General features: G+C 60.5%; 1 protein-coding gene across 2 annotated transcripts in view; it reads left to right on the forward strand.

The window, feature by feature from the left end:
• The window catches only part of FLNC (filamin C), a 41242-nt gene that overhangs the window by 8514 nt on the left and 12677 nt on the right, over window positions 1-20051 (forward strand). For both annotated transcript variants that reach the window (XM_065681011.1, XM_065680939.1), the window contains 27 exons: window positions 497-697; window positions 1624-1761; window positions 2383-2509; window positions 3729-3865; window positions 4400-4593; window positions 5167-5280; window positions 5848-5991; window positions 6316-6439; window positions 7089-7249; window positions 7334-7424; window positions 8082-8251; window positions 8811-8928; window positions 9344-9606; window positions 10481-11078; window positions 11857-12030; window positions 12659-12821; window positions 13746-13906; window positions 14394-14561; window positions 15280-15403; window positions 15487-15643; window positions 16160-16349; window positions 17663-17686; window positions 17779-18026; window positions 19118-19205; window positions 19311-19451; window positions 19609-19737; window positions 19848-20021. In XM_065681011.1, coding sequence (XP_065537083.1) covers window positions 497-697; window positions 1624-1761; window positions 2383-2509; window positions 3729-3865; window positions 4400-4593; window positions 5167-5280; window positions 5848-5991; window positions 6316-6439; window positions 7089-7249; window positions 7334-7424; window positions 8082-8251; window positions 8811-8928; window positions 9344-9606; window positions 10481-11078; window positions 11857-12030; window positions 12659-12821; window positions 13746-13906; window positions 14394-14561; window positions 15280-15403; window positions 15487-15643; window positions 16160-16349; window positions 17663-17686; window positions 17779-18026; window positions 19118-19205; window positions 19311-19451; window positions 19609-19737; window positions 19848-20021 — 4521 coding nt within the window. The remainder of the gene's footprint in view (window positions 1-496; window positions 698-1623; window positions 1762-2382; window positions 2510-3728; window positions 3866-4399; window positions 4594-5166; window positions 5281-5847; window positions 5992-6315; window positions 6440-7088; window positions 7250-7333; window positions 7425-8081; window positions 8252-8810; window positions 8929-9343; window positions 9607-10480; window positions 11079-11856; window positions 12031-12658; window positions 12822-13745; window positions 13907-14393; window positions 14562-15279; window positions 15404-15486; window positions 15644-16159; window positions 16350-17662; window positions 17687-17778; window positions 18027-19117; window positions 19206-19310; window positions 19452-19608; window positions 19738-19847; window positions 20022-20051) is intronic.

A 20051-nucleotide genomic window follows, 5' to 3' on the forward strand; every position in this document is an offset into this window, starting at 1 on the left:
CTCATGGTGGTGCTGGGTGGCACTAAGGCCATGGCCATGTGGTGGCTTGGGTGCCCTCTTCCCTTGGTGCTGTGGCCATGGCACGGCTTAGTGGCACTTGGGACTATGTCTTCGTGATGGTGTGGCCATGGAGGGGCTGGGTGGCACTAAGGCCATGTCCTTGTGATGACACGGCCGTGGCATAGCCTGGTGGCTCCGGGGCCATATCCTCGTGGTGGCATGACAAATGGTGTGGGTTAGTGGCACTTGAGACTACGTCCTCATGGTGCCGTGGCCATGGCGTGGCCTGGTGGCACTGAGGGCATGTTCTTATGGTGCCACTGAAGCCATACCTTCATGATGACATGGTCATGGAAGGTCTAGGGGCTCTGGGACCGTGTCCTCATGGTGACGCTTGTGGTGCCATGGCCACCGCGTGGACCGATGGCTCTGAGCCCACGTTCATCCTGGGGGCACTGGTGCTGCGGCAATGTCTGAGCGTGTCCCTGCGGCGCAGGCGCTGGCCCGGGCGACGTCGGGGTGGTGATCGTGGACCCCCAGGGCCGGCGGGACACGGTGGAGGTGATGCTGGAGGACAAGGGGGACAACATCTTCCGCTGCACGTACCGGCCCGTGCTGGAGGGCACTCACACCGTCTGCGTCACCTTCGCCGGCGCCAACATCCCCAAGAGCCCCTTCAGCGTCCACGTGGCTGAAGGTGAGACCTGGCCCAGGGTCCCCCATCCTCTCACCTGGTCCGGGCCGTCCCCAGGGTGCCCTTATGCCTTTGGGGACCCTATAGCACCTTCATGTCCCCAGGGTGTCCCCATGGTGTCCCCATCGCACCCTTATGTCCTTGGGGACCTCATAGCACCTTTATGTCCGCAGAGTGACCCATAGTTCCCAGGGCATCCCTATAGCATCTTTATGTCCCCATGGGTCTCACGCTGCTAAAGATCCCATGGCACCTTCCTGTCCTTAGGGTGTCCCTGTGGGTCTCTAAAGCTCAGGGTGTCCCCATGATTCCCTAAAGCCACTAGAGACCCCATAGCACCCTTCTATCCCTAGGATGTCCCCATGGGGCCCTTATGCCCTAGGGTGGCCCCAGGGCACCCCTCTGTCCTCAGGCTGTCCTCATGGCTCCAAGGTGGCCCTGAGTGTCCCTATGGGTCCCTTATGCCCCTGAAGACCCCATGGCACACCCCTGTCCCCAGGGTATCCCTTTATCACCCCTCTGCACCCAGGCTGCTGCCATGGAGGACATGCCCCTACCCCAGTATCACACAGCCCTTCCCAGGCTCCCTGCACCCCTGGGTGGTGTGGGGGCTGAGGGTGCCATGTCATCCCATGTCACTCCATGTCATCCCATATCATTCTGTGCCATGTCATTCCATGTCATGCTATGTCATTCCATGTCATTCCACGTCATTCGGTGCCATGTTATCCCATGCGTCATCGTACATCATGCTGCGTCATTTGGTGCCATGTCACCGCACATCTTTCCATGTCGTTCCACATCATCCCACATTGTTCTGTGCTGTTCCATGTCATTCTGTGTTGTTCCATGTCATTCTATGCTATTCCATGTCATTCTATGCTATTCCATGTCATTCCATGTTGTTCCATGCCCCGGTGCCCCCGCAGCGTGCACCCCATCCGCGTGCCGCGCCACGGGCCGGGGGCTGCAGCCCAAGGGGGTTCGGGTGCAGGAAGTGGCCGATTTCAAGGTGTACACCAAGGGCGCCGGCACCGGGGACCTGCGCGTGGTCGTCAAGGGGCCCAGTGAGTGATGGGGGGCACCCATGGGGGGGGGACACATGGGGGGTGCTCATGGTTGGGTGTCCCATGGCTGGGTGGTGACTTGAGGGGGGTACCCATGGTCTATGGCTGGGGGCAATAGGGGTGCCCATGGGTGGTGGGTGCATGGTTGGGGTGCTTTGGAGGTGCCCGTGGGGTGGGTGCATGGTTGGGGGTCCCATGGGGGGTCCAAGACTGGTGGAGGCATCCATAGTCCATGGCTGGGGGCAATATGGGTGTGCATGGGAGGGGATGTACATGGTTGGGAGGTGTCTTGGGGGTGCCCCTAGTTGGGGTATCCCATGGGTGGTTCATGGTAGGGGGGTTTTGGGGAGGGGCCACGGCTGTGGGGGTATAGGGGTCCCGTGGGTGGGTTTGTGGTTGGTGGGGTCTATAGGGCAGCTGGGAGGGTCCATAGGGGTGCCCAGGTTTGGGGGGGGTCCATCACTGGGAAGTCCCAATGGAGGGATGCAGGTGGTGGTCGGTGGACACCTCCATGGTGCCCATCAGGGCTGGGTAACCGGATCCCCCATGTGGGCCCTATGGGAGGTGGCTATGGGGTGCCCATGGGGGTACCCCCACTGACACCCCACTCCCCCCACACAGAGGGCACGGAGGAGCCGGTGACGGTGCGGGACGTGGGTGACGGTGTCTACGAGTGCGAGTATCGTCCCCTGGTGCCCGGCAAGTACCAGGTGGCCATTACCTGGGGGGGCTACGCCATCCCCCGCAGGTCAGTCAGCACCCCCCGTCCGTGGGTCACCCCCTCCCCATGGGACATCCCCCACCATGGGTCAAGCCGGGGGGCGGGTGGGGGGTGATGGAGGGTGTGCAAGGGGTGCACAAGGTGCCTGGGGTGTGTGTGCAAGAGGGGTGTAGTAAGTGCAAAGAGGTGTGCAAGGTACAAGCGGGGGGCAGGAGAGGTGTGCGAGGGGCACAGGGGGTGTGCACGGGGGGTGCGATAGGGGCGAAGGGTGCCGGGAGGTGCGTATGGCACAAGCAAGGGGTGTGCGTGGTGTGCGCGAGGGGTGTGCGATGGGTGCAGGCAGGCGAGGGGTGTGCGATGGGCGCAGGCAGGCGAGGGGTGTGCGATGGGCGCAGGCAGCGCGCGAGGGGTGTGCGATCGGAACGAGGGTTGCAATAGGCGCAAGGGGTGTGGGGGGTGCAGAAGGAGCAAGTGGGGGGCACGAGGGGTGCGCATGGACCATGTGATAGGTGCAAGGGGTTGCTGGGATGTGCGTGGGGTGAGGAGTGCACAGGGAACACATGGGGTGCACAAGGGGCATGTGGGGAGTGATGGGTGTGCAAGGGCTGCATGAGGCCAGGTGTGACGTGTGATGTGGTGTGTGACATGTATGACACGTGTGACACGTATGACACATGTGACATGCGACGTGATGTGTATGACATGTGTGACGTGTATGACGTGTGACATGCAATGTGTGACATATATGACACATGTGACATGTGACATGATGTGTATGACACGTATGACGTGTATGACGTGACATGCAATGTGTGACATGTATGACACATGTGACATGTATGATACGTGTGGCATGTATGACACGTGTGACATGATGTGTGACATGTTCGACACGTGTGACATGTATGACACATACAACATGCGATGTGTGACATGTATGACATGTGACATGCAATGTGTGACATGTTCGATACGTGTGATGTGTGTGACATGTATGACACATGTGACATGTATGATACATGTGACATGCATGACATGTGTGACGTGATGTGTGACGTGTGACACGTGACATGCAATGTGTGACATGTATGACACATAACATGTGATGTGTGACATGCGATGTGTGACATGTTCGACACCTGTGACATGTATGACATGTGACATGCAATGTGTGACATATATGACACGTGTGACATGCAACGTGTGACATGTATGCCACATGTAACATGCGCGTGGTGTCGTGCAGCCCATTCGAGGTGCAGGTGTCCCCTGCGCCCGGGTGGCAGAAGGTGCGGGCCTGGGGGCCGGGGCTGGAAGGTGGCACCGTGGGCACCTCGGCCGACTTCGTGGTGGAGGCTGTGGGCACCGAAGTGGGGACCCTGGGTGAGACACGGGGACACTGAGGGGGGACACGGGTGTGGGGTGGGAGAGATGCGGTGGGGACATGGGCACGGGGTGGGTGGCACCACGGTGAGGACAGGGAGATCTGTTGAGTGACATCTTAATGGGGATGTGGGTGTGGAGTGGGGGACACCATGGGGTGCGTATATGGGGTGGTGGACATGGGTATGGGGTGGGGGACACCATGGGATGGTGAAGACGTGGGCATGGGCTGGAGCCCATAAGGTGGGTGTCACCACGGTGGGGACACGGACATGGGCTGGAGGACATCATAGGGTGGGTGGCATCATCGTGGGGACACCAAGCGGGTGTCACCATGGTGGGGACATGGGTATGGGTTGGAGAACACCGCGGTGTGGATGCGGTTATGGGGTGGGTGACATGGTGAGGACACGGGCACGGGATGGGGGCCACCATGGGCCGGGTGTCACCATGATGGGACGTGGACGCCGGTTCCCCCACACAACCTGGCTGCGGCTGCCCCTGTCCCTGGGTCACCCCTGGTGCCCTGCGCAGGGTTCTCCATCGAGGGCCCGTCACAGGCGCGCATCGAGTGCGACGACCGCGGGGACGGCTCCTGCGACGTGCGGTACTGGCCCACGGAGCCCGGGGACTACGCCGTGCACGTGGTGTGCGACGACGAGGACATCAAGGACAGCCCCTTCATCGCGCACATCCTGCCCGCGCCCAAGGACTCCTGGCCTGACAAGGTGCTGCCCTGCACCCCATGGAGCCCCATAGCACCCTGTAGCACCCTATAGCACCTCATTGCACCTCGTAGCACTTTATTGCACCTTTCTGTGCTGCGTAGCACCTCATTGCACCCCACAGCACCCTGCTGCACCCCATAACAATTCATTGCACCTCATTACAACCCACAACACCCCATAGCGCTCCACAGCATCTCACTGCACCCTGTTGTTCCCCATAACACCCCATAGCATCTCACTGCATGTTGTTGTGACCCATAGCACCCTGCTGCAACCCATGGTACCCCATAGCACCCCATAGCATCCCACTATTCCCCATAACACCCTTCTACACCCTGTAACACCCTTCTGTGCCCCAATGTACCTCATTGCACCCTGATGTGCCCCATACCACCTCATCGCACCCAGCTGTGCCCCATAGCACACTTCTGCACCCCAGCGTACCTCTTTGCACTCTATTGCACCCCACTGCACCCTATAGCACCCCACTGTGCCCCATCGTGCCCTACTGCACCCCACTGCACCCTCCATGGGTGCTGGAGGTGCCAGAGCCAGCCTGATCCCCACCCACAGGTGAAGGCCTTTGGGCCGGGGCTGGAGCCCAGCGGCTGCATTGTGGAGCGCCCGGCAGAGTTCACCATCGACACCCGCGGCGCCGGCAAAGGGCCCCTCAAGCTCTATGCACAGGTAAGGAGATGGTGGAGCCATTGAGTGCCATTGAGTCCCATTGGGTGGCATTGGGTCCGACTGGGTCCCGTTAAGAGCCATTGGATCCCACTGGGTCTAATTGGGTGCCGTTGGGAGCCATTGGGTCTTATAGGTCCATTGGCTGCCTTTAGGTCCCATTGGGTCCAGCTGGGTCATGTTAAGAGCTATTGGGTCCTACTGGCTGCTGTTGAGTACCACTGGGAGCCACTGGGAGCCTTTGAGGCCCATTGGGTGGCATTGGGTCCTGTTGGCAGCCATTGAGTGTCATTGTGTCCACTTGGGAGTTGGGAGCTGTTGGGTGCCGTTAGGTCCCATTGGGAGTCATTTGGTTCCCTTGGGTCTCATTGTATGCCACTGGGTCCCATTGGGAGCTATTGGGCGTCATTGGGTCCTGGTGGGAGCTGTTGGGTTGCACTGGGGGATGTTGGGTCCTGTTGTAAGCCATTGAGAGCCATTGGATGACATTGGGTCCTGTTGGGTTCCAGTAGGTCCCATTGGGCACCATTGGGTGCCAATGGGTCCCCTCACCTCTCCTGATGCCCGCAGGATGCCGAGGGCTTCCCCATCGACATCAAGGTGAAGGACAACGGTGATGGCACCTACCACTGTGTGTACGTGCCCACCAAGGCCATCAAGCACACCATCATCGTCACCTGGGGCGGCGTCACCACGCCCCGCAGCCCCTTCCGGGTGCGTGCCATGGGGTGGCCATGGGGTGCTGGGGGGGCAGAGGAGTCCCGTGGGGTGATGGAGATGGGGGTCCCATAGGGCTGGGGTGCTAAAGATGGAGGCAGGCATCCTATGGACATGGAGATTGGGATCCTAGACCTACGGGGTGCTGGGGAGGGATGGGGTCCCATGTGGTGGACATGGAGGTCCCATGGGTGATGGGAGTCCCATGGAGTGTCAGAGGTGGGGTTGGGAGTGCCAGGCAGGGTGTTGATGTGTGCTCTTTGGGGTGCTGTGGTCTATGGGGTGCTGGCAGGAGCAGTGACCCCAGTGCCATGCCCACAGGTGGCGGTGGGCGAGGGCAGCCACCCCGGGCGGGTGAAGGTCTATGGGCCGGGTGTGGAGAAGACGGGGCTCAAGGCCAATGAACCCACCTACTTCACTGTGGACTGCAGCGAGGCTGGGCAGGGTGAGCACCCCTGGGGCACCGCTGCGGGCACTGCACCACGACCTGGCCCCTTGACATGGTTCAGTGTCCCTGGTCCATCATTCATCATCCCTGGTCTTGGTCTAATGTGGGGTCCTGGTCCATCATCCCTGGTCCTAGTCCATCATCTCCAGTCCATTGTCCCTGGTCATGGTCCAGCAACTCTGGTCTTGGTCCATCACTCCTGGACCATTGTCCATGGTCATGGTCCATCATCCCTGGTCCTGGTCCGTCATTCCTGGTACAACATCCCTGGTCTTGGTCCATCATCTCTGGTCTGTTGTTCCTGGACTTGGTCTAACATCCCTGATCCAGTGTCCCTGATCCATCATTCCTGGTCCATCATCTCTGGTCTGTTGTTCCTGGACTTGGTCTAACATCCCTGATCCAGTGTCCCTGATCCATCATCCCTGCTCTTGGTCCATTTCCCTTGACAATCATCCATGGTCTTCATCCATCATCCATGGTCCGTCATTTGTGGTCCTGCTCCACCACCCCTGGTCTTCGTCTATCATCCAATTGTCCCTGTTCCATCCCCAGTCCCAATCCCACGTCACATCCCCTCTCCCCACCTCTATCACCGCCACCCCGGGGCGACCCATCCCTGACGGCCTCCGTGCCCACCCCGCAGGCGATGTGAGCATCGGGATCAAGTGCGCCCCGGGTGTGGTGGGGCCGGTGGAGGCCGACATCGACTTCGACATCATCAAGAACGACAACGACACGTTCACGGTGAAGTACACGCCGCCGGGCGCGGGGCTCTACACCATCATGGTGCTCTTTGCCAACCAGGTACCCCCCTCCCCACGGCGCGGGGTCACCCCCCACGGTTATAGGGGTGTCCCCGTCCCCACTGAGCCACTGCCTGTCCCGCAGGAGATCCCCAGCAGCCCCTTCCGCATCAAGGTGGACCCATCCCACGACGCCTCCAAGGTCAAGGCTGAGGGGCCCGGGCTCAGCCGGACAGGTAGGGGCATGGGGCATGGAGGGGTGCTACAGGGGTGGGTGCTGTGGAGCAGGGACCATGGGTGCTATAGGGATGGGTGTTGAAGGGATGTGGCTCTGGGTGTTATAGGGATGGGTGTTGTAGGGATGGATGTTGTAAGGCAAGGTCTATGGGTGCTGTGGGGTTGTATGGTTCGGACCCAGATCCCTTGGTGTTGTGGGGCTGGGTGCCATGGGGGAGGGATCCTGGGTGCTGTGGGGATGGGTGCCATAGGGCTGAGACCCTAACCATAGGGCTAGGTGTTGTGGGGCTGGAGTTGGATGGTGCTGTGAAGATGGGTGCTGTGGGGCAAATGGTGCTCTGGGTATGTGGCTCTGGGTGCTGTAGGGATGGGTGCTGTGGGGATGGGTGCTGTAGGGGAGAGACTCACGGTGCTGTGAGACACGGGTGCTATGCATATGGGTGCTGTGGGGCATAGATGGATGGTGCTGTGGGGTCTATGGGTTCCGTATTTACGTGGCTCTGGGTGCTGCGGTGCTGGTTGCCGTGCAATTGGGTGCTCTAGAGCAGGGCTGCTGGGTGCCATGGGTCCGGGTGCCATGAGTCCGGGTGCTGTGTGTCCATGCGTGCGCTCCGCATGATGCCGATGCTCTCCCCACGCCGTGTCCCTGCGCGCAGGCGTGGAGCTGGGGCAGCCGACGCACTTCACGGTGCAGACGCGGGGCGCGGGCAAAGCCCCCCTGGACGTGCACTTCGGGGGGCCGGGGCCGGGCCCTGCTGTCACCGACTTCGAGCTCATCGACAACCACGACTACACCTACACCGTCAAGTACACGGCGCTGCAGCAGGTACGGGCCGGCACCCATGGGTGCCACATGGACACCCCACACCCATAGGGTTGCCCCCATGGGGTACCACTATGGGCACCCTATTGACACCCCATCCCCAGCGGACACTCCATCCCCGTGAAGGATCCCCATCCCCACGGGCCACTCTATCCCCTTGGGGAGCCCCATCCTCATGGGCACCTCCATTGACAGCCCATTGCCATGGCCATTCCGTCCCTATTGATGCCCCATGGGCATCCAAGGGAACCTCATCCCCTTGGGGCACCCCTATAGGCAACCTCATCCCCATAAGGACACCCCATCCTTGCGGGGTGTGCCATTGACACCCCATCCCCTTTGACACCTCATCCTCATGTGCACCCCATCTCCATGGGGTATCCCACAGGGGTGCCCCTATGAGGTACCACTGTGGGCTCATCACCGTGGGGCACCCCATGGGCACTTCATCCCCATGTGCACCCCATAAAGGCACCCCCATTGACCCCCCATCCCCATGGGGCACACAACTGACCCAGTTCCTATTGACCCCCCATCCCCATTGTGTGTGTCCCCCCCGCAGGGTCCCCTGTCCGTGGCTGTCACCTATGGGGGGGACCAGATCCCGCGCAGCCCCTTCCCTGTCACCGTGGCCCCACCCCTGCAGCTCAGCAAGGTCAAGGTGCAGGGGCTCAACAGCAGTGAGTGATGGGGCCCTGCGGTTGGGGGGCACCCTGGGGTAGGGATACCCTTGGGTATGGGGCACCCTGGGGTGGTGGGGGACACTCTTGGGTATGGGGGGGGACACTTGTGCGTGGGGTGCCCCATAGAGTGGAGCACTTAGAGAGTGCTCTATTCATTATGGGGCACCATGGGGTGGGGGGGGACACTTGCGTATGGGGTGCAGTATGGGTGGGACACTTGGTTATGGTGTGCACCCTTGGGTGGGGGCACCCTTGGGTAAGGTGCACCCTTTGTTTGGAGACACTCGGGTACGGCTGTATCCTATGGGATAGGTGCCCCCTGGGGCGGGACCCTCTTGTCTATGGTCGCTCTGGGGTGGTGGGACCCCTGTGTCAATGATGATCCCCCCCTGACCCCCGTATCCCCCCCCAGAGGCCTCCGTGGGGCAGGCGCAGCAGTTCTCGGTGCAGGCTCAGGGCGCAGGGGGCCAGGGCCGGGTGGAGGTGTCAGTGACCGGCCCCTCGGGCCGCCCCGTGCCCTGCAGGGTGGCCCCGGCCCCCCCCGGCGGCGCCCACCCGGTCACCTTCACCCCCTCCGAGGAGGGGCCCCACCGCGTCCACGTCACCTACGACGGGCACCCGGTGCCGGGGAGCCCCTTCCCCGTGGAGGCGCTGCTGCCCCCCGACCCACACAAGGTGAGTGAGGGACACCCCTGGGCACCCCCTTCGCACCCCTGAACCCCACCATGGGTGCCCACCGATCCCCTCTGGGCACCATAGGTACCCCCTTCGCCCGACTGACCCACAGCGTGGGCACCACTGACCCCCTTGTGCTTCTTGCACGCTCACGCTGCCTTTGTGTGCTCCTTGTACCCTCCCCGTTGTCACCCCATCCCTTGCACCCTCATCACTGGCATGCTCTTGCATTGCACACTACTAGCACCCATCCCTTCCAACCCCATCCCTTGCACGGGTGCCACCAGCACAACACCCCTTGCACACTCGCCATTGCCACTCCATCTCTTGCGCAGTCACCTGCAGAATTCCATCCCTTGCAACCCCCCCTTTTCAGATCCCCCCCCATCCCTTTCACACTTATGGCTAGCACACTCATCCCTTGCACACTCACCACTGGCGTGCTCTTGCCTTGCACACTTAATGCCAAAATGTCCATCCCTTGCACGCTTACCACCACCGTCTCCATCCCTTGCACCACTCCATCTTCTCAGATTCCCAGCCCCTGCACCTTTCCCATTGCCACCCCATCCCTTGCCCCCTCACCTCCATCACACTCATCCCTCACACCCTCCCCACCTCACCTCCATCCCTTCCACCTTCTCCTCCACCCCCTCCATCCCTTCCACCTTCTCCTCCACCCCCTCCATCCCTTCCACCTTCTCCTCCACCCCCTCCATCCCTTCCACCTTCTCCTCCACCCCCTCCATCCCTTCCACCTTCTCCTCCACCCCCTCCATCCCTTCCACCTTCTCCTCCATCCCCTCCATCCCTTCCACCCTCCCCATGGTCACCCCATTCCTTGCACCCTCACCCCTGTCTCTCACACTCGCAGGTGAGCGCCTTCGGGCCGGGTCTCCAGGGCGGGCGCGTGAACACCCCGGCCCCATTCACCATCGACACCAAAGGCGCCGGCACCGGGGGCCTGGGGCTGACGGTGGAGGGTCCGTGCGAGGCCAAGATCGAGTGCCAGGACAATGGGGACGGCTCGTGTGCCGTGTCCTACCTGCCCACCGAGCCCGGCGACTACACCATCAACATCCTCTTTGCCGACCAGCACATCCCGGGCAGCCCCTTCAAGGCTGTGGTCACGCCGGTGTTCGACCCGGACAAGGTGACGGCCAGCGGCCCCGGGCTGGAGCACGGCAAGGCAGGCGAGGTGGCCACCTTCATGGTGGACTGCTCCAAAGCCGGCGAGGCCGAGCTCACCATTGAGATCATCTCAGAAGCAGGGGTGAAGGCGGAGGTGCTGATCCAGAACAACCGCGACGGCACCTACACCATCACCTACACCCCGGCCTGTGCCGGCGCCTACACCATCACCATCAAGTATGGGGGACGCGCTGTGCCCAAGTTCCCCGTACACGTCACCGTGGATCCGGCTGTGGACACCAGCGGTGTCAAGGTCTATGGGAAAGGAGTGGAGCCGCGAGGTGAGGGCAAGGGGAAGGTCCTGCCCATAGGTAGCTGTTCCCCATGGGCACCTTCTGCTTATGGCCATCTCCTCCCCATGGACGTGTCCTCCCCATGGCCATTCCCGTAGACATGTCTTCTCCATGACCATCTTCTGCCCATGGCCATCTCTTCCCCATGGTCATCTCCTCATGTCCTCTCCATGTCTGTGTCCTACCCATACCCATGGCCATCTCCCTATGGACATGTCTTTCCCATGGGGATGTCCTCCCCATGGATATTCCCATGGATACATCTTCCCCATGGCCATTTCTTCCCCATGGCCATCTACTTTTCATGAGCATTCTCATGGTCATGTCTTCCCCACGGCCGTCTCCTCCCTATGTCCTCCCCATTGCCATGTCCACTTTATGGACACATCCTCCCAATGGCCATCTCCTCCTCATGGCCATCCCCATGGACATGTCCTTCTCATGGCCATCTCTATGGCCATCCCTATTGTCATCTACTCCCCACAGCCATCCCCATAGACTTGTCCTCCCCATGGATATCTTCATGGCCATTTCCTCCCCATGGCCAAGTCCTCTCCATGGACAGGTCCACCTCATGGCCTTCCCCATTGATGTCTTCTCCTTATGGAGATCCCCATGGCCACCATACCCTTGCATGACCATTTTGCCCCCATGGCCACCTTTGCCCTCCCCATTACATAGACCCCCCTTGGGCAGCTCCACAGGCACCACCCCTGTGTGGGCACCCACTGTGCTTGCCGGGTGGGTGCTGAGTCCCATCCTGCAGGGGTGCTGCGCGAGGTGAGCACCGACTTCACGGTGGACGCGCGGGCGCTCACCAAGACGGGGGGGCCCCACATCACTGCGCGGGTGCTCAACCCCTCTGGCGCCAAGACTGACACCTTCATCACCGACCTCGGCGACGGCACCTACCGCGTGGAGTACACCCCCTACGAGGATGGTGAGACCGCAGCACCCCATAGCCACGTCCTATGGGGAGCCCCCTGGCCACAGACATCCCCATGGGCACCCAGAGCCAGACATGCAGCAGCAGGGTCAGGGATGCCCAAAACGCCTTAAGACCCTCTAAAACCCCAACCATGGGCCTTCAAAGCCATTGAGATCCCTTAAAACCCAACCAGGGACCCCCCAAAGCACTGAGATCCTCTTCAAAACCCAACCAGATACCTCCAAACCTCTTGAGACCCCCCAAAACCCAACTATGGGCCTTCAAAACCCAACCAGGGACCCATAAACCCCTTGAGATCCCCCAAAACAACAATCAGGGACCCATAAATCCCCTTGAAACCCTCCCAAACCCCCATCAGATACCTCCAAAGCCCTCGAGATGCCCCAAAACCCGACCAGGGAACTCCCAACCCACCGAGATCCTTCTTAAACCCCAACTAGGGACCTCCAAACCCTCTGAGACCTCCCAGAAATCCCATTCAGCGACTCTCAAACTCCCTGAAACCCACCACAACCCAACCAGGGACCCCAGAACCTCTTGAGACCCCCCGGAACTCAGCCAGGGTCCCACCCCATGTCCCCCTGCTCTGACGCTGTGTCCTGTTGTCCTCGTGTCCCAGGTGTGCACCGTGTGGAGGTGATGTATGATGAGGTGCCGGTGCCCAAGAGCCCGTTCCGCGTGGCTGTGGCCGAGGGCTGTGACCCCACTCGTGTGCGGGCGCACGGGCCTGGCCTGGAGGGCGGCCTTGTGGGGAAAGCCAATCGCTTCACTGTGGAGACCAGGTGAGTGCAACAGCAACCCAGCAACACACCAATAACACAAGAGCAACCCACCACCACCACCAACCCAACAACAACCCAACACCAACCCAGCAACAACAAAACAACAACCCAACAGCAACCCAACAACAACCCAACAGCAACCCAACAACAACCCAACAGCAACCCAACAACAACAAAACAACAACCCAACAGCAACCCAACAACAACCCAACAGCAACCCAACAACAACACACCAATAACACAACAGCAACCCAACAACCACCCAACACATTGGCACACCAACACCCAATCGCTTCACTGTGGAGACCAGGTGAATGCAACAGCAACTCAATAACCACCCAACACCAACCTGGCAACAGCCCAACATACCAGCTACACCCCAACAATAACTCAACACATCAACAACCCAACACCAACAACCCAACACAAAGACTCACCAACACAGCAAGAGCTTCACAGTAGAGACCACCTCCATCCCATGTAACAAACTCATCACCTCCATCTCTTGCCATTTATTGTGCCACCTCCATCCCACTCCATGAATGTGCCACTTCCGATTCTTGCCATTGGATGTGGTGCCTCCATCCTATGACACCAACCTTCTACCTTCATCTCTTGTCATTGGCATGCCACCTCCTTCCCGTGTCACCAGCGTGGCACCTCCATCTCTTGCCTTTGGATGTGCCACCTCCACCAAGAGGGTGGTGATGGCACGTGATGTGGCAACTCCATCCCCTTCACTGGATGTGCCACCTCCGTCCCCTCCCATAGACCTGCCACCACAACACCAACCTGGCATCTCCATCTCTTGCTTTTGGATGTGCCACCTCTGTCCTTTATGTTGGATGTGGCACCTCCATCTCCCCCCCCATGTCCATGTTCCCCCCCAGCCCTGGTACCCCCTGATCTGTGTCCCCTCCGCAGGGGCGCGGGCACCGGGGGGCTGGGCCTGGCCATCGAGGGTCCCTCCGAGGCCAAGATGTCCTGCAAGGACAACAAGGACGGGAGCTGCATGGTGGAGTACATCCCCTTCACAGCGGGCGACTACGACGTCAACATCACCTTCGGCGGCCACCCCATCCCTGGTGCGTGGGCAGTGGGGTCCTGGTGGGGGAGTGTGGGGCTGTGGGACCCTCCATGGGGCTGGGGCTTGGAGAGGGCTCCCTGGGTGCTGGGGGTGGGTATGGGTGTGCTGACCCCCCATGGCCATCACCATGTGGCTTTACTAGCCCCATGTCCACCCCATGCTGACCCCAAAACCATGGGCTGGTCCTATGGCCATGTTGATCCCATTACTGTGCTGGCCACATGGCCACGGCTTTGGTGGCCCCATGGCCATGTTGACCCTGTGAATATGTTCACCCCGTGGCCGCATTGACCCATGGCCATGTTGACCTCATTGCAATGTCCTCCCCATGGCCACAATGACCACATGGACATATTGACCCCATGCCCATGTTGACCTTATGGATATGTTGATCCCACGGCCATGTTGACCCCATGGGCACCCTGACCCCATGGACACTCTGACCGCATGCCCTTGTTGTCCCCCTGCCCACACTGACCCCACAGGGAGCCCGTTCCGGGTGCCGGTGAAGGACGTGGTGGACCCCAGCAAGGTGAAGTGCTCGGGGCCGGGGCTGGGCCCCACCGTGAGGGCACGGGTGCCCCAGACCTTCACCGTGGACTGCAGCGCCGCGGGGCTGGCGCCGCTCGAGGTCACCCTGCTGGGACCCTCTGGTACATGGGGACGGGGACTCGTGGGGATGGGGGGCATGGAGGGAGCGGGGTCACCATGGGTGATTCGTGCTTGGGGTGTCCTGCTCAATGGACTGTCCTGCTCCATGGATGCTCTTCTCCATGGGGTGTCCTACCCCATAGATCCCACCATCTGTAGGGTGTCTTGCTCCATAGGATGTCCTACTCCATAGAGCATACACTCCATGGTGTCCAGTCCCGTGGATGTCTTCTCTATCGGGATGCCCGACCTCATAGATCTTACCCTCCACAGGGTGTCCTACCCCATAGAACCCATGCTCCACAGGGTCTCCTGCTCTATAGTGTGTCCAACCCCATGGATGACCTTCTCCATAGGGTTCCCAGCCCCATAGAACCAACCTCCATAGGATGTTCTACACCATCTATGTTCTATCTATGGGATAGGGTGGGATCTATGGTGTTGAAACCCATAGGTCCCACCCTCTATAGGCTGTCCTGCTCCATAGGGTGTTCTACTCTATATGGTGTCCAACCCCATGAATGCCCTTCTCCACGGAGTGTCCTACTCAATAGGGTATCTAACCCCATAGACCCCTGTTCCATAGAGTTTCCTGCTCCATAGGGCGTCCAGCTCCATAGATCCCACTCTCTGTAGGTTGTCCTGCTCCATAGGGTGCTCAACCCTATAGATCCGCCCCCTCCTTAGGGTGCCCCAGCCCCACTGACCGCCTCTCCCCAGGTCTACCAGAGCCGGTTGAGGTCCGTGACAATGGCGACGGCACCCACAAAGTCAACTACACCCCGTCCACCGACGGCCCCTACACCATGACCATCAAATACGCTGACCAGGAGGTGCCGCGCAGGTGAGGAACCTGCCGTGGGGTGACCATGGGACCCCCAGGGGCTGTGGGTCCCAGCACCCCACTGACCTGCATGTCCTCTGCAGCCCCTTCAAGCTGCAGGCAGTGCCGGGCCACGACGCCAGCAAGGTGAGAGCCAGCGGCCCTGGGCTCAGCCCCACCGGCGTCCCCGCCAGCCTGCCCGTGGAGTTCACCATCGACGCACGCGACGCCGGCGAGGGGCTGCTCACTGTCCAGATCCTGGTGAGCGCCCGTGGGTCCCGTTGAGACCCATGTACCCCTCCAGCACCCATGGCACTGGGTACTGAGAGCCACGTGTAGCTCTAGAACCCATTGTATTGGGTGCTGAGATCCACGGGTTGACCTGGCAACCGTGCCATTGGGTGAGGAGACTTACAGGTAGCCCTGACACCCAAGCCGCTAGGTCTCGAGACCCATGTGGTGACCTGACCATATGGGTGCTGAGACCCATATGTAGCTCTAGCACCCATGCCATTGGGTGCCGAGACCCACATGGTGCCCTGACACCCCTGCCATTGAGTGCTGACACCTATATGCGTCTCTAGAACCCACACCATTTCATGCTGAGCCCCATATATACTTGTAGCACCCATGGGTGCTGGGACCCATAATGTGCCTTGGCACCTGTCTTTGGAGCCTGAGCTCTGTATGTAGCTCTGGTCCCCATGCCATTGGGTGCTGAGCCCTGTAGGGCACCCATGCCCCATACGTGTGCCCTGACCCCGTTGGGTGCTGCAGGACCCCGAGGGGCAGCCGACGGCGTCGTCGATCCGGGACAACGGGGACGGGACGTACGCGGTGTCCTACGTGCCAGCGCTGCCCGGGCGCTACACCAGCACCGTCAAGTACGGCGGTGACGAGATCCCGCGCTCGCCCTTCCGCACCCACGCCGTGCCCGCGGGCGACGCCAGCAAGTGCCTCGTCACAGGTACATGCGCTGACCCACAGCACGCACTGACCCACAGCATCCCATGGCAAATACACTGACCTGTAGCATCCCATAGCACACACACTGACTCATAGCACACATGCTGACCCATAGCACACACACTGACCTGTAGCATCCCATAGCAAACACCCTGGCCCATAGCATCCCATAGCACACACACTGACCCACAGCATCCCATAGCAAATATGCTGACCCGTAGCATCCCATAGCAGACATGCTGACCCATAGCATCCCATGGCACACACACTGACCCATAGCACACATGCTGACCCATAGCACACACACTGACCTGTAGCATCCCATAGCAAACACCCTGGCCCATAGCATCCCATAGCACACACACTGACCCACAGCATCCCATAGCAAATATGCTGACCCGTAGCATCCCATAGCAGACATGCTGACCCATAGCATCCCATGGCACACACACTGGCCCATAGCACACACTGACCCACAGCATCCCATAGCACACGCACTGACCCGTAGCATCCCATAGCAAACACCCTGGCCCATAGCATCCCATAGCACACACACTGACCCACAGCATCCCATAGCAAACATGCTGACCCATAGCAGCCTTGTGCTGACCTGCAGCATGTCCAAACTGACCCACGGTGTGTCCACACTGACCCATAGCATCCCTGTGCTCACCCACAGCATCTCCATCCTGACCTCCACTGACCTGTAGCATGTCTACACTGACCTATAGCAGCCCTGTGCTGACCCACGCTGACCCATCCTGCCCTATGGCATCCCCCCACTGCCCCATGGCAGCCCCTGCTGACCCATGCTGACCCATACTGACCCCCACTGACCCATATCATCCCCTTGCTGCCCTATGGCATCTCCACCCTGCCCCATGGCTGACCTACAGCATCTTTTCACTGCCCTATGGCAGCCCCTGCTGATTCATGGTATCCCCTTGCTGCCCTACGGCATTCCTTGTGCTGCCCTTCAGCATCCCTGTGCTGCCCCACAACATCTCCACAATGCCCTATGGCATCTCCTCATTGTCTAACAGCACCCGTACTCTGCCCCACAACAGCTCTCACTGACCCACAGCATCCCCAGGCTGTCCTATGGCATCCCTGGGTTGCCCCATAGCATCTCCATCCTTCCCTATGTCATCCTTTACTAACCCATGGCATCTGCATGCTGCATCCTGCTGCCCCATGGCATCCCTGTGCTGCTCCCTGGCTCCCAACCCTGCCCCATGGATTCCCCTGTGCTGCCCCATGGCCCCCTCCCTGCCGCTGCCCCTTCTCACGTGCTTCTCCTTTGTCTCTCCACAGTGTCCATTGGGGGCCATGGCCTGGGTAAGTGCCGCTGGGGCTGGGCTGGAGGGGGTCACTTGTGGGGCTAGAGATGTGCCCCCATAACCATGACCCCCCCACCAAACCTCCTCCAGGCGCCTGCCTGGGCCCCACCATCCAGATCGGGGAGGAGACGGTGATCACGGTGGACGCCAAAGCGGCCGGGCAGGGAAAGGTGACCTGCAAAGTGTCCACCCCCGACGGGGCCGAGCTGGACGTGGACGTGGTGGAGAACCACGACGGCACCTTCGACATCTACTACACAGCGCCCGAGCCCGGGAAATACGTGATCACCATCCGCTTCGGTGGCGAGCACGTCCCCAACAGCCCCTTCCACGTCCTGGTGCGTGACGGTGGGGCCATGTGGGGTGGAGAACGTGGGGTTGGGAGGACGTGGTGGGCACCACGTGGGGCCATGATGGTCACCATGGGGTTGGGAGTCTATGATGGGTGCTATAGGGCATAGAGTTGGGGCCATGGCGGTCACTAAGGAGCAAGGAGACCCCCCATAGGGCTGGGAGACTTTGGTGGGCACCATGGGGTTTGGAGACCATGGGGAGTGCCATGGGGCAGAGAGTTGGCGTCATGGTGGATGTCATCGGGCTGAGAGGCTGTGATGGGCACCGTGGAGCAGGGAGACCGTAATGGTCACCATGGAGTTGGAAAATCGTGGCGGGCACCATGGGACAGAGAGCTGGGGCCATGGTGGTCTTCATGGAGTTGGGCGAGTACGGTGGGCACCAAGGGGTTGGGAGTCTATGATGGGTGCTATAGGCCAGAGAGTTTGGGCCCAAGTGGCTGTTATGGCGTTGGGAGAACGATGGGCACCAGGGAGTTGGGAGACCATGATGGGGACCATGGAGGAGGGAGAACATGATGGGCGCCATGGGGCAGAAAGCTGACACCATGGTGGGATTTATTGTGGGGTTGTGAGGCTATAGGGGGCACCATGATGTTGAGAGACCATGAAGGAGCACAATGGGGGAGAGAACCGGAGCCATGGTGGTCTTCATGGAGCTGGGAGAGCATGGTGGGCGCTGTCGGGTTGGGAGTCTATGATAGGTGCTATAGGGCAGAGAGCTAGGGCCATGGTAGCCGTTGTAGGGTTGGAAGATTGTGATGAAGAGATCTTGGGCAAGAGTTGGGGCCATAGTGGTCATCATAGATTTGGGAGAGCCATGGTGGGCACTGTGGGGTGAAGAGTTTAAACCATGGTGGTCATGATGGGGCAGAGATCTGGGGCTATAATGGACATCATGAGGTTGGGAGACCATGATGGTCACCATGGAGTTGGGGCCATGATGATCACCATAGAGTTGGGAGACCATGGTGGACACCATGGGGCTGAGCTTTGGGTCCACAATGGCCACTGTAATGTTGGCAGCCGCCATGGGTATCCTGTTCCTTACCCCTCCTCTGTGCCCCACACCTCAGGCCACAGAGGAACCCCCGGCCACTGCTGAGAACCTGCGGCCCTTCAACCTGGTCATCCCCTTCACAGTGCAGAAGGGCGAGATCACAGGTATGGGGCAGGGAGACCTCGGTGTGGGGGGCACTGACCACGTCGTAGGGCATGGTGGGGAGGACCCAGCCCCATGGTGACACCCGGTTGACCTGGTGACCATAGGGGAGGTGCGGATGCCCTCGGGGAAGACGGCGCGACCCAACATCACCGACAACAAGGACGGGACGGTGACCGTGCGCTACGCTCCCACCGAGAAGGGTCTGCATGAGATGGACATCCGCTACGATGGCAACCACATCCCTGGTGAGACATCGAACTGGGGGCACTGGGAGGCACTGGGAAGCATTGGGGGGCACTGGGAGGTGGCTGAGCAAGGTGGATCCCACCTTGGGTTGAGCAGCCCATCATAGTGTGGGGTGTCCCCATGGGGGGCTTTGACCAATGTCCTTTGTGTCTCCAGGGAGTCCCCTCCAGTTCTACGTGGATGCCATCAACCCCCGGCACGTGAGCGCCTACGGGCCAGGGTTGAGCCATGGGATGGTCAACAAGCCTTGTACCTTCACCATCGTCACCAAGGACGCTGGCGAGGGTGAGCAGGGGCCAAAGGAGGCACCAAGAGGGTCCTGGGACCTCCTCAATGGCACTGGAAGGGGTTGGAGGCCCTCAATGGCTCCTAACTGGCAACGCTGTGTCCCGTAGGAGGGCTCTCGCTGGCGGTGGAAGGTCCGTCCAAGGCGGAGATCACGTGCCAGGACAACAAGGACGGGACGTGCACCGTGTCCTACCTGCCCACCGCGCCCGGGGACTACAACATCATCGTGCGCTTCGATGACAAACACATCCCGGGCAGCCCCTTCACCGCCAAGATCACCGGTGAGATGGGAGCCAGGGCCCACTGAGCTC

The sequence above is a fragment of the Lathamus discolor genome, chromosome 1 (assembly GCF_037157495.1).
Source record: "Lathamus discolor isolate bLatDis1 chromosome 1, bLatDis1.hap1, whole genome shotgun sequence".
Lineage (NCBI taxonomy): Eukaryota > Metazoa > Chordata > Aves > Psittaciformes > Psittacidae > Lathamus > Lathamus discolor.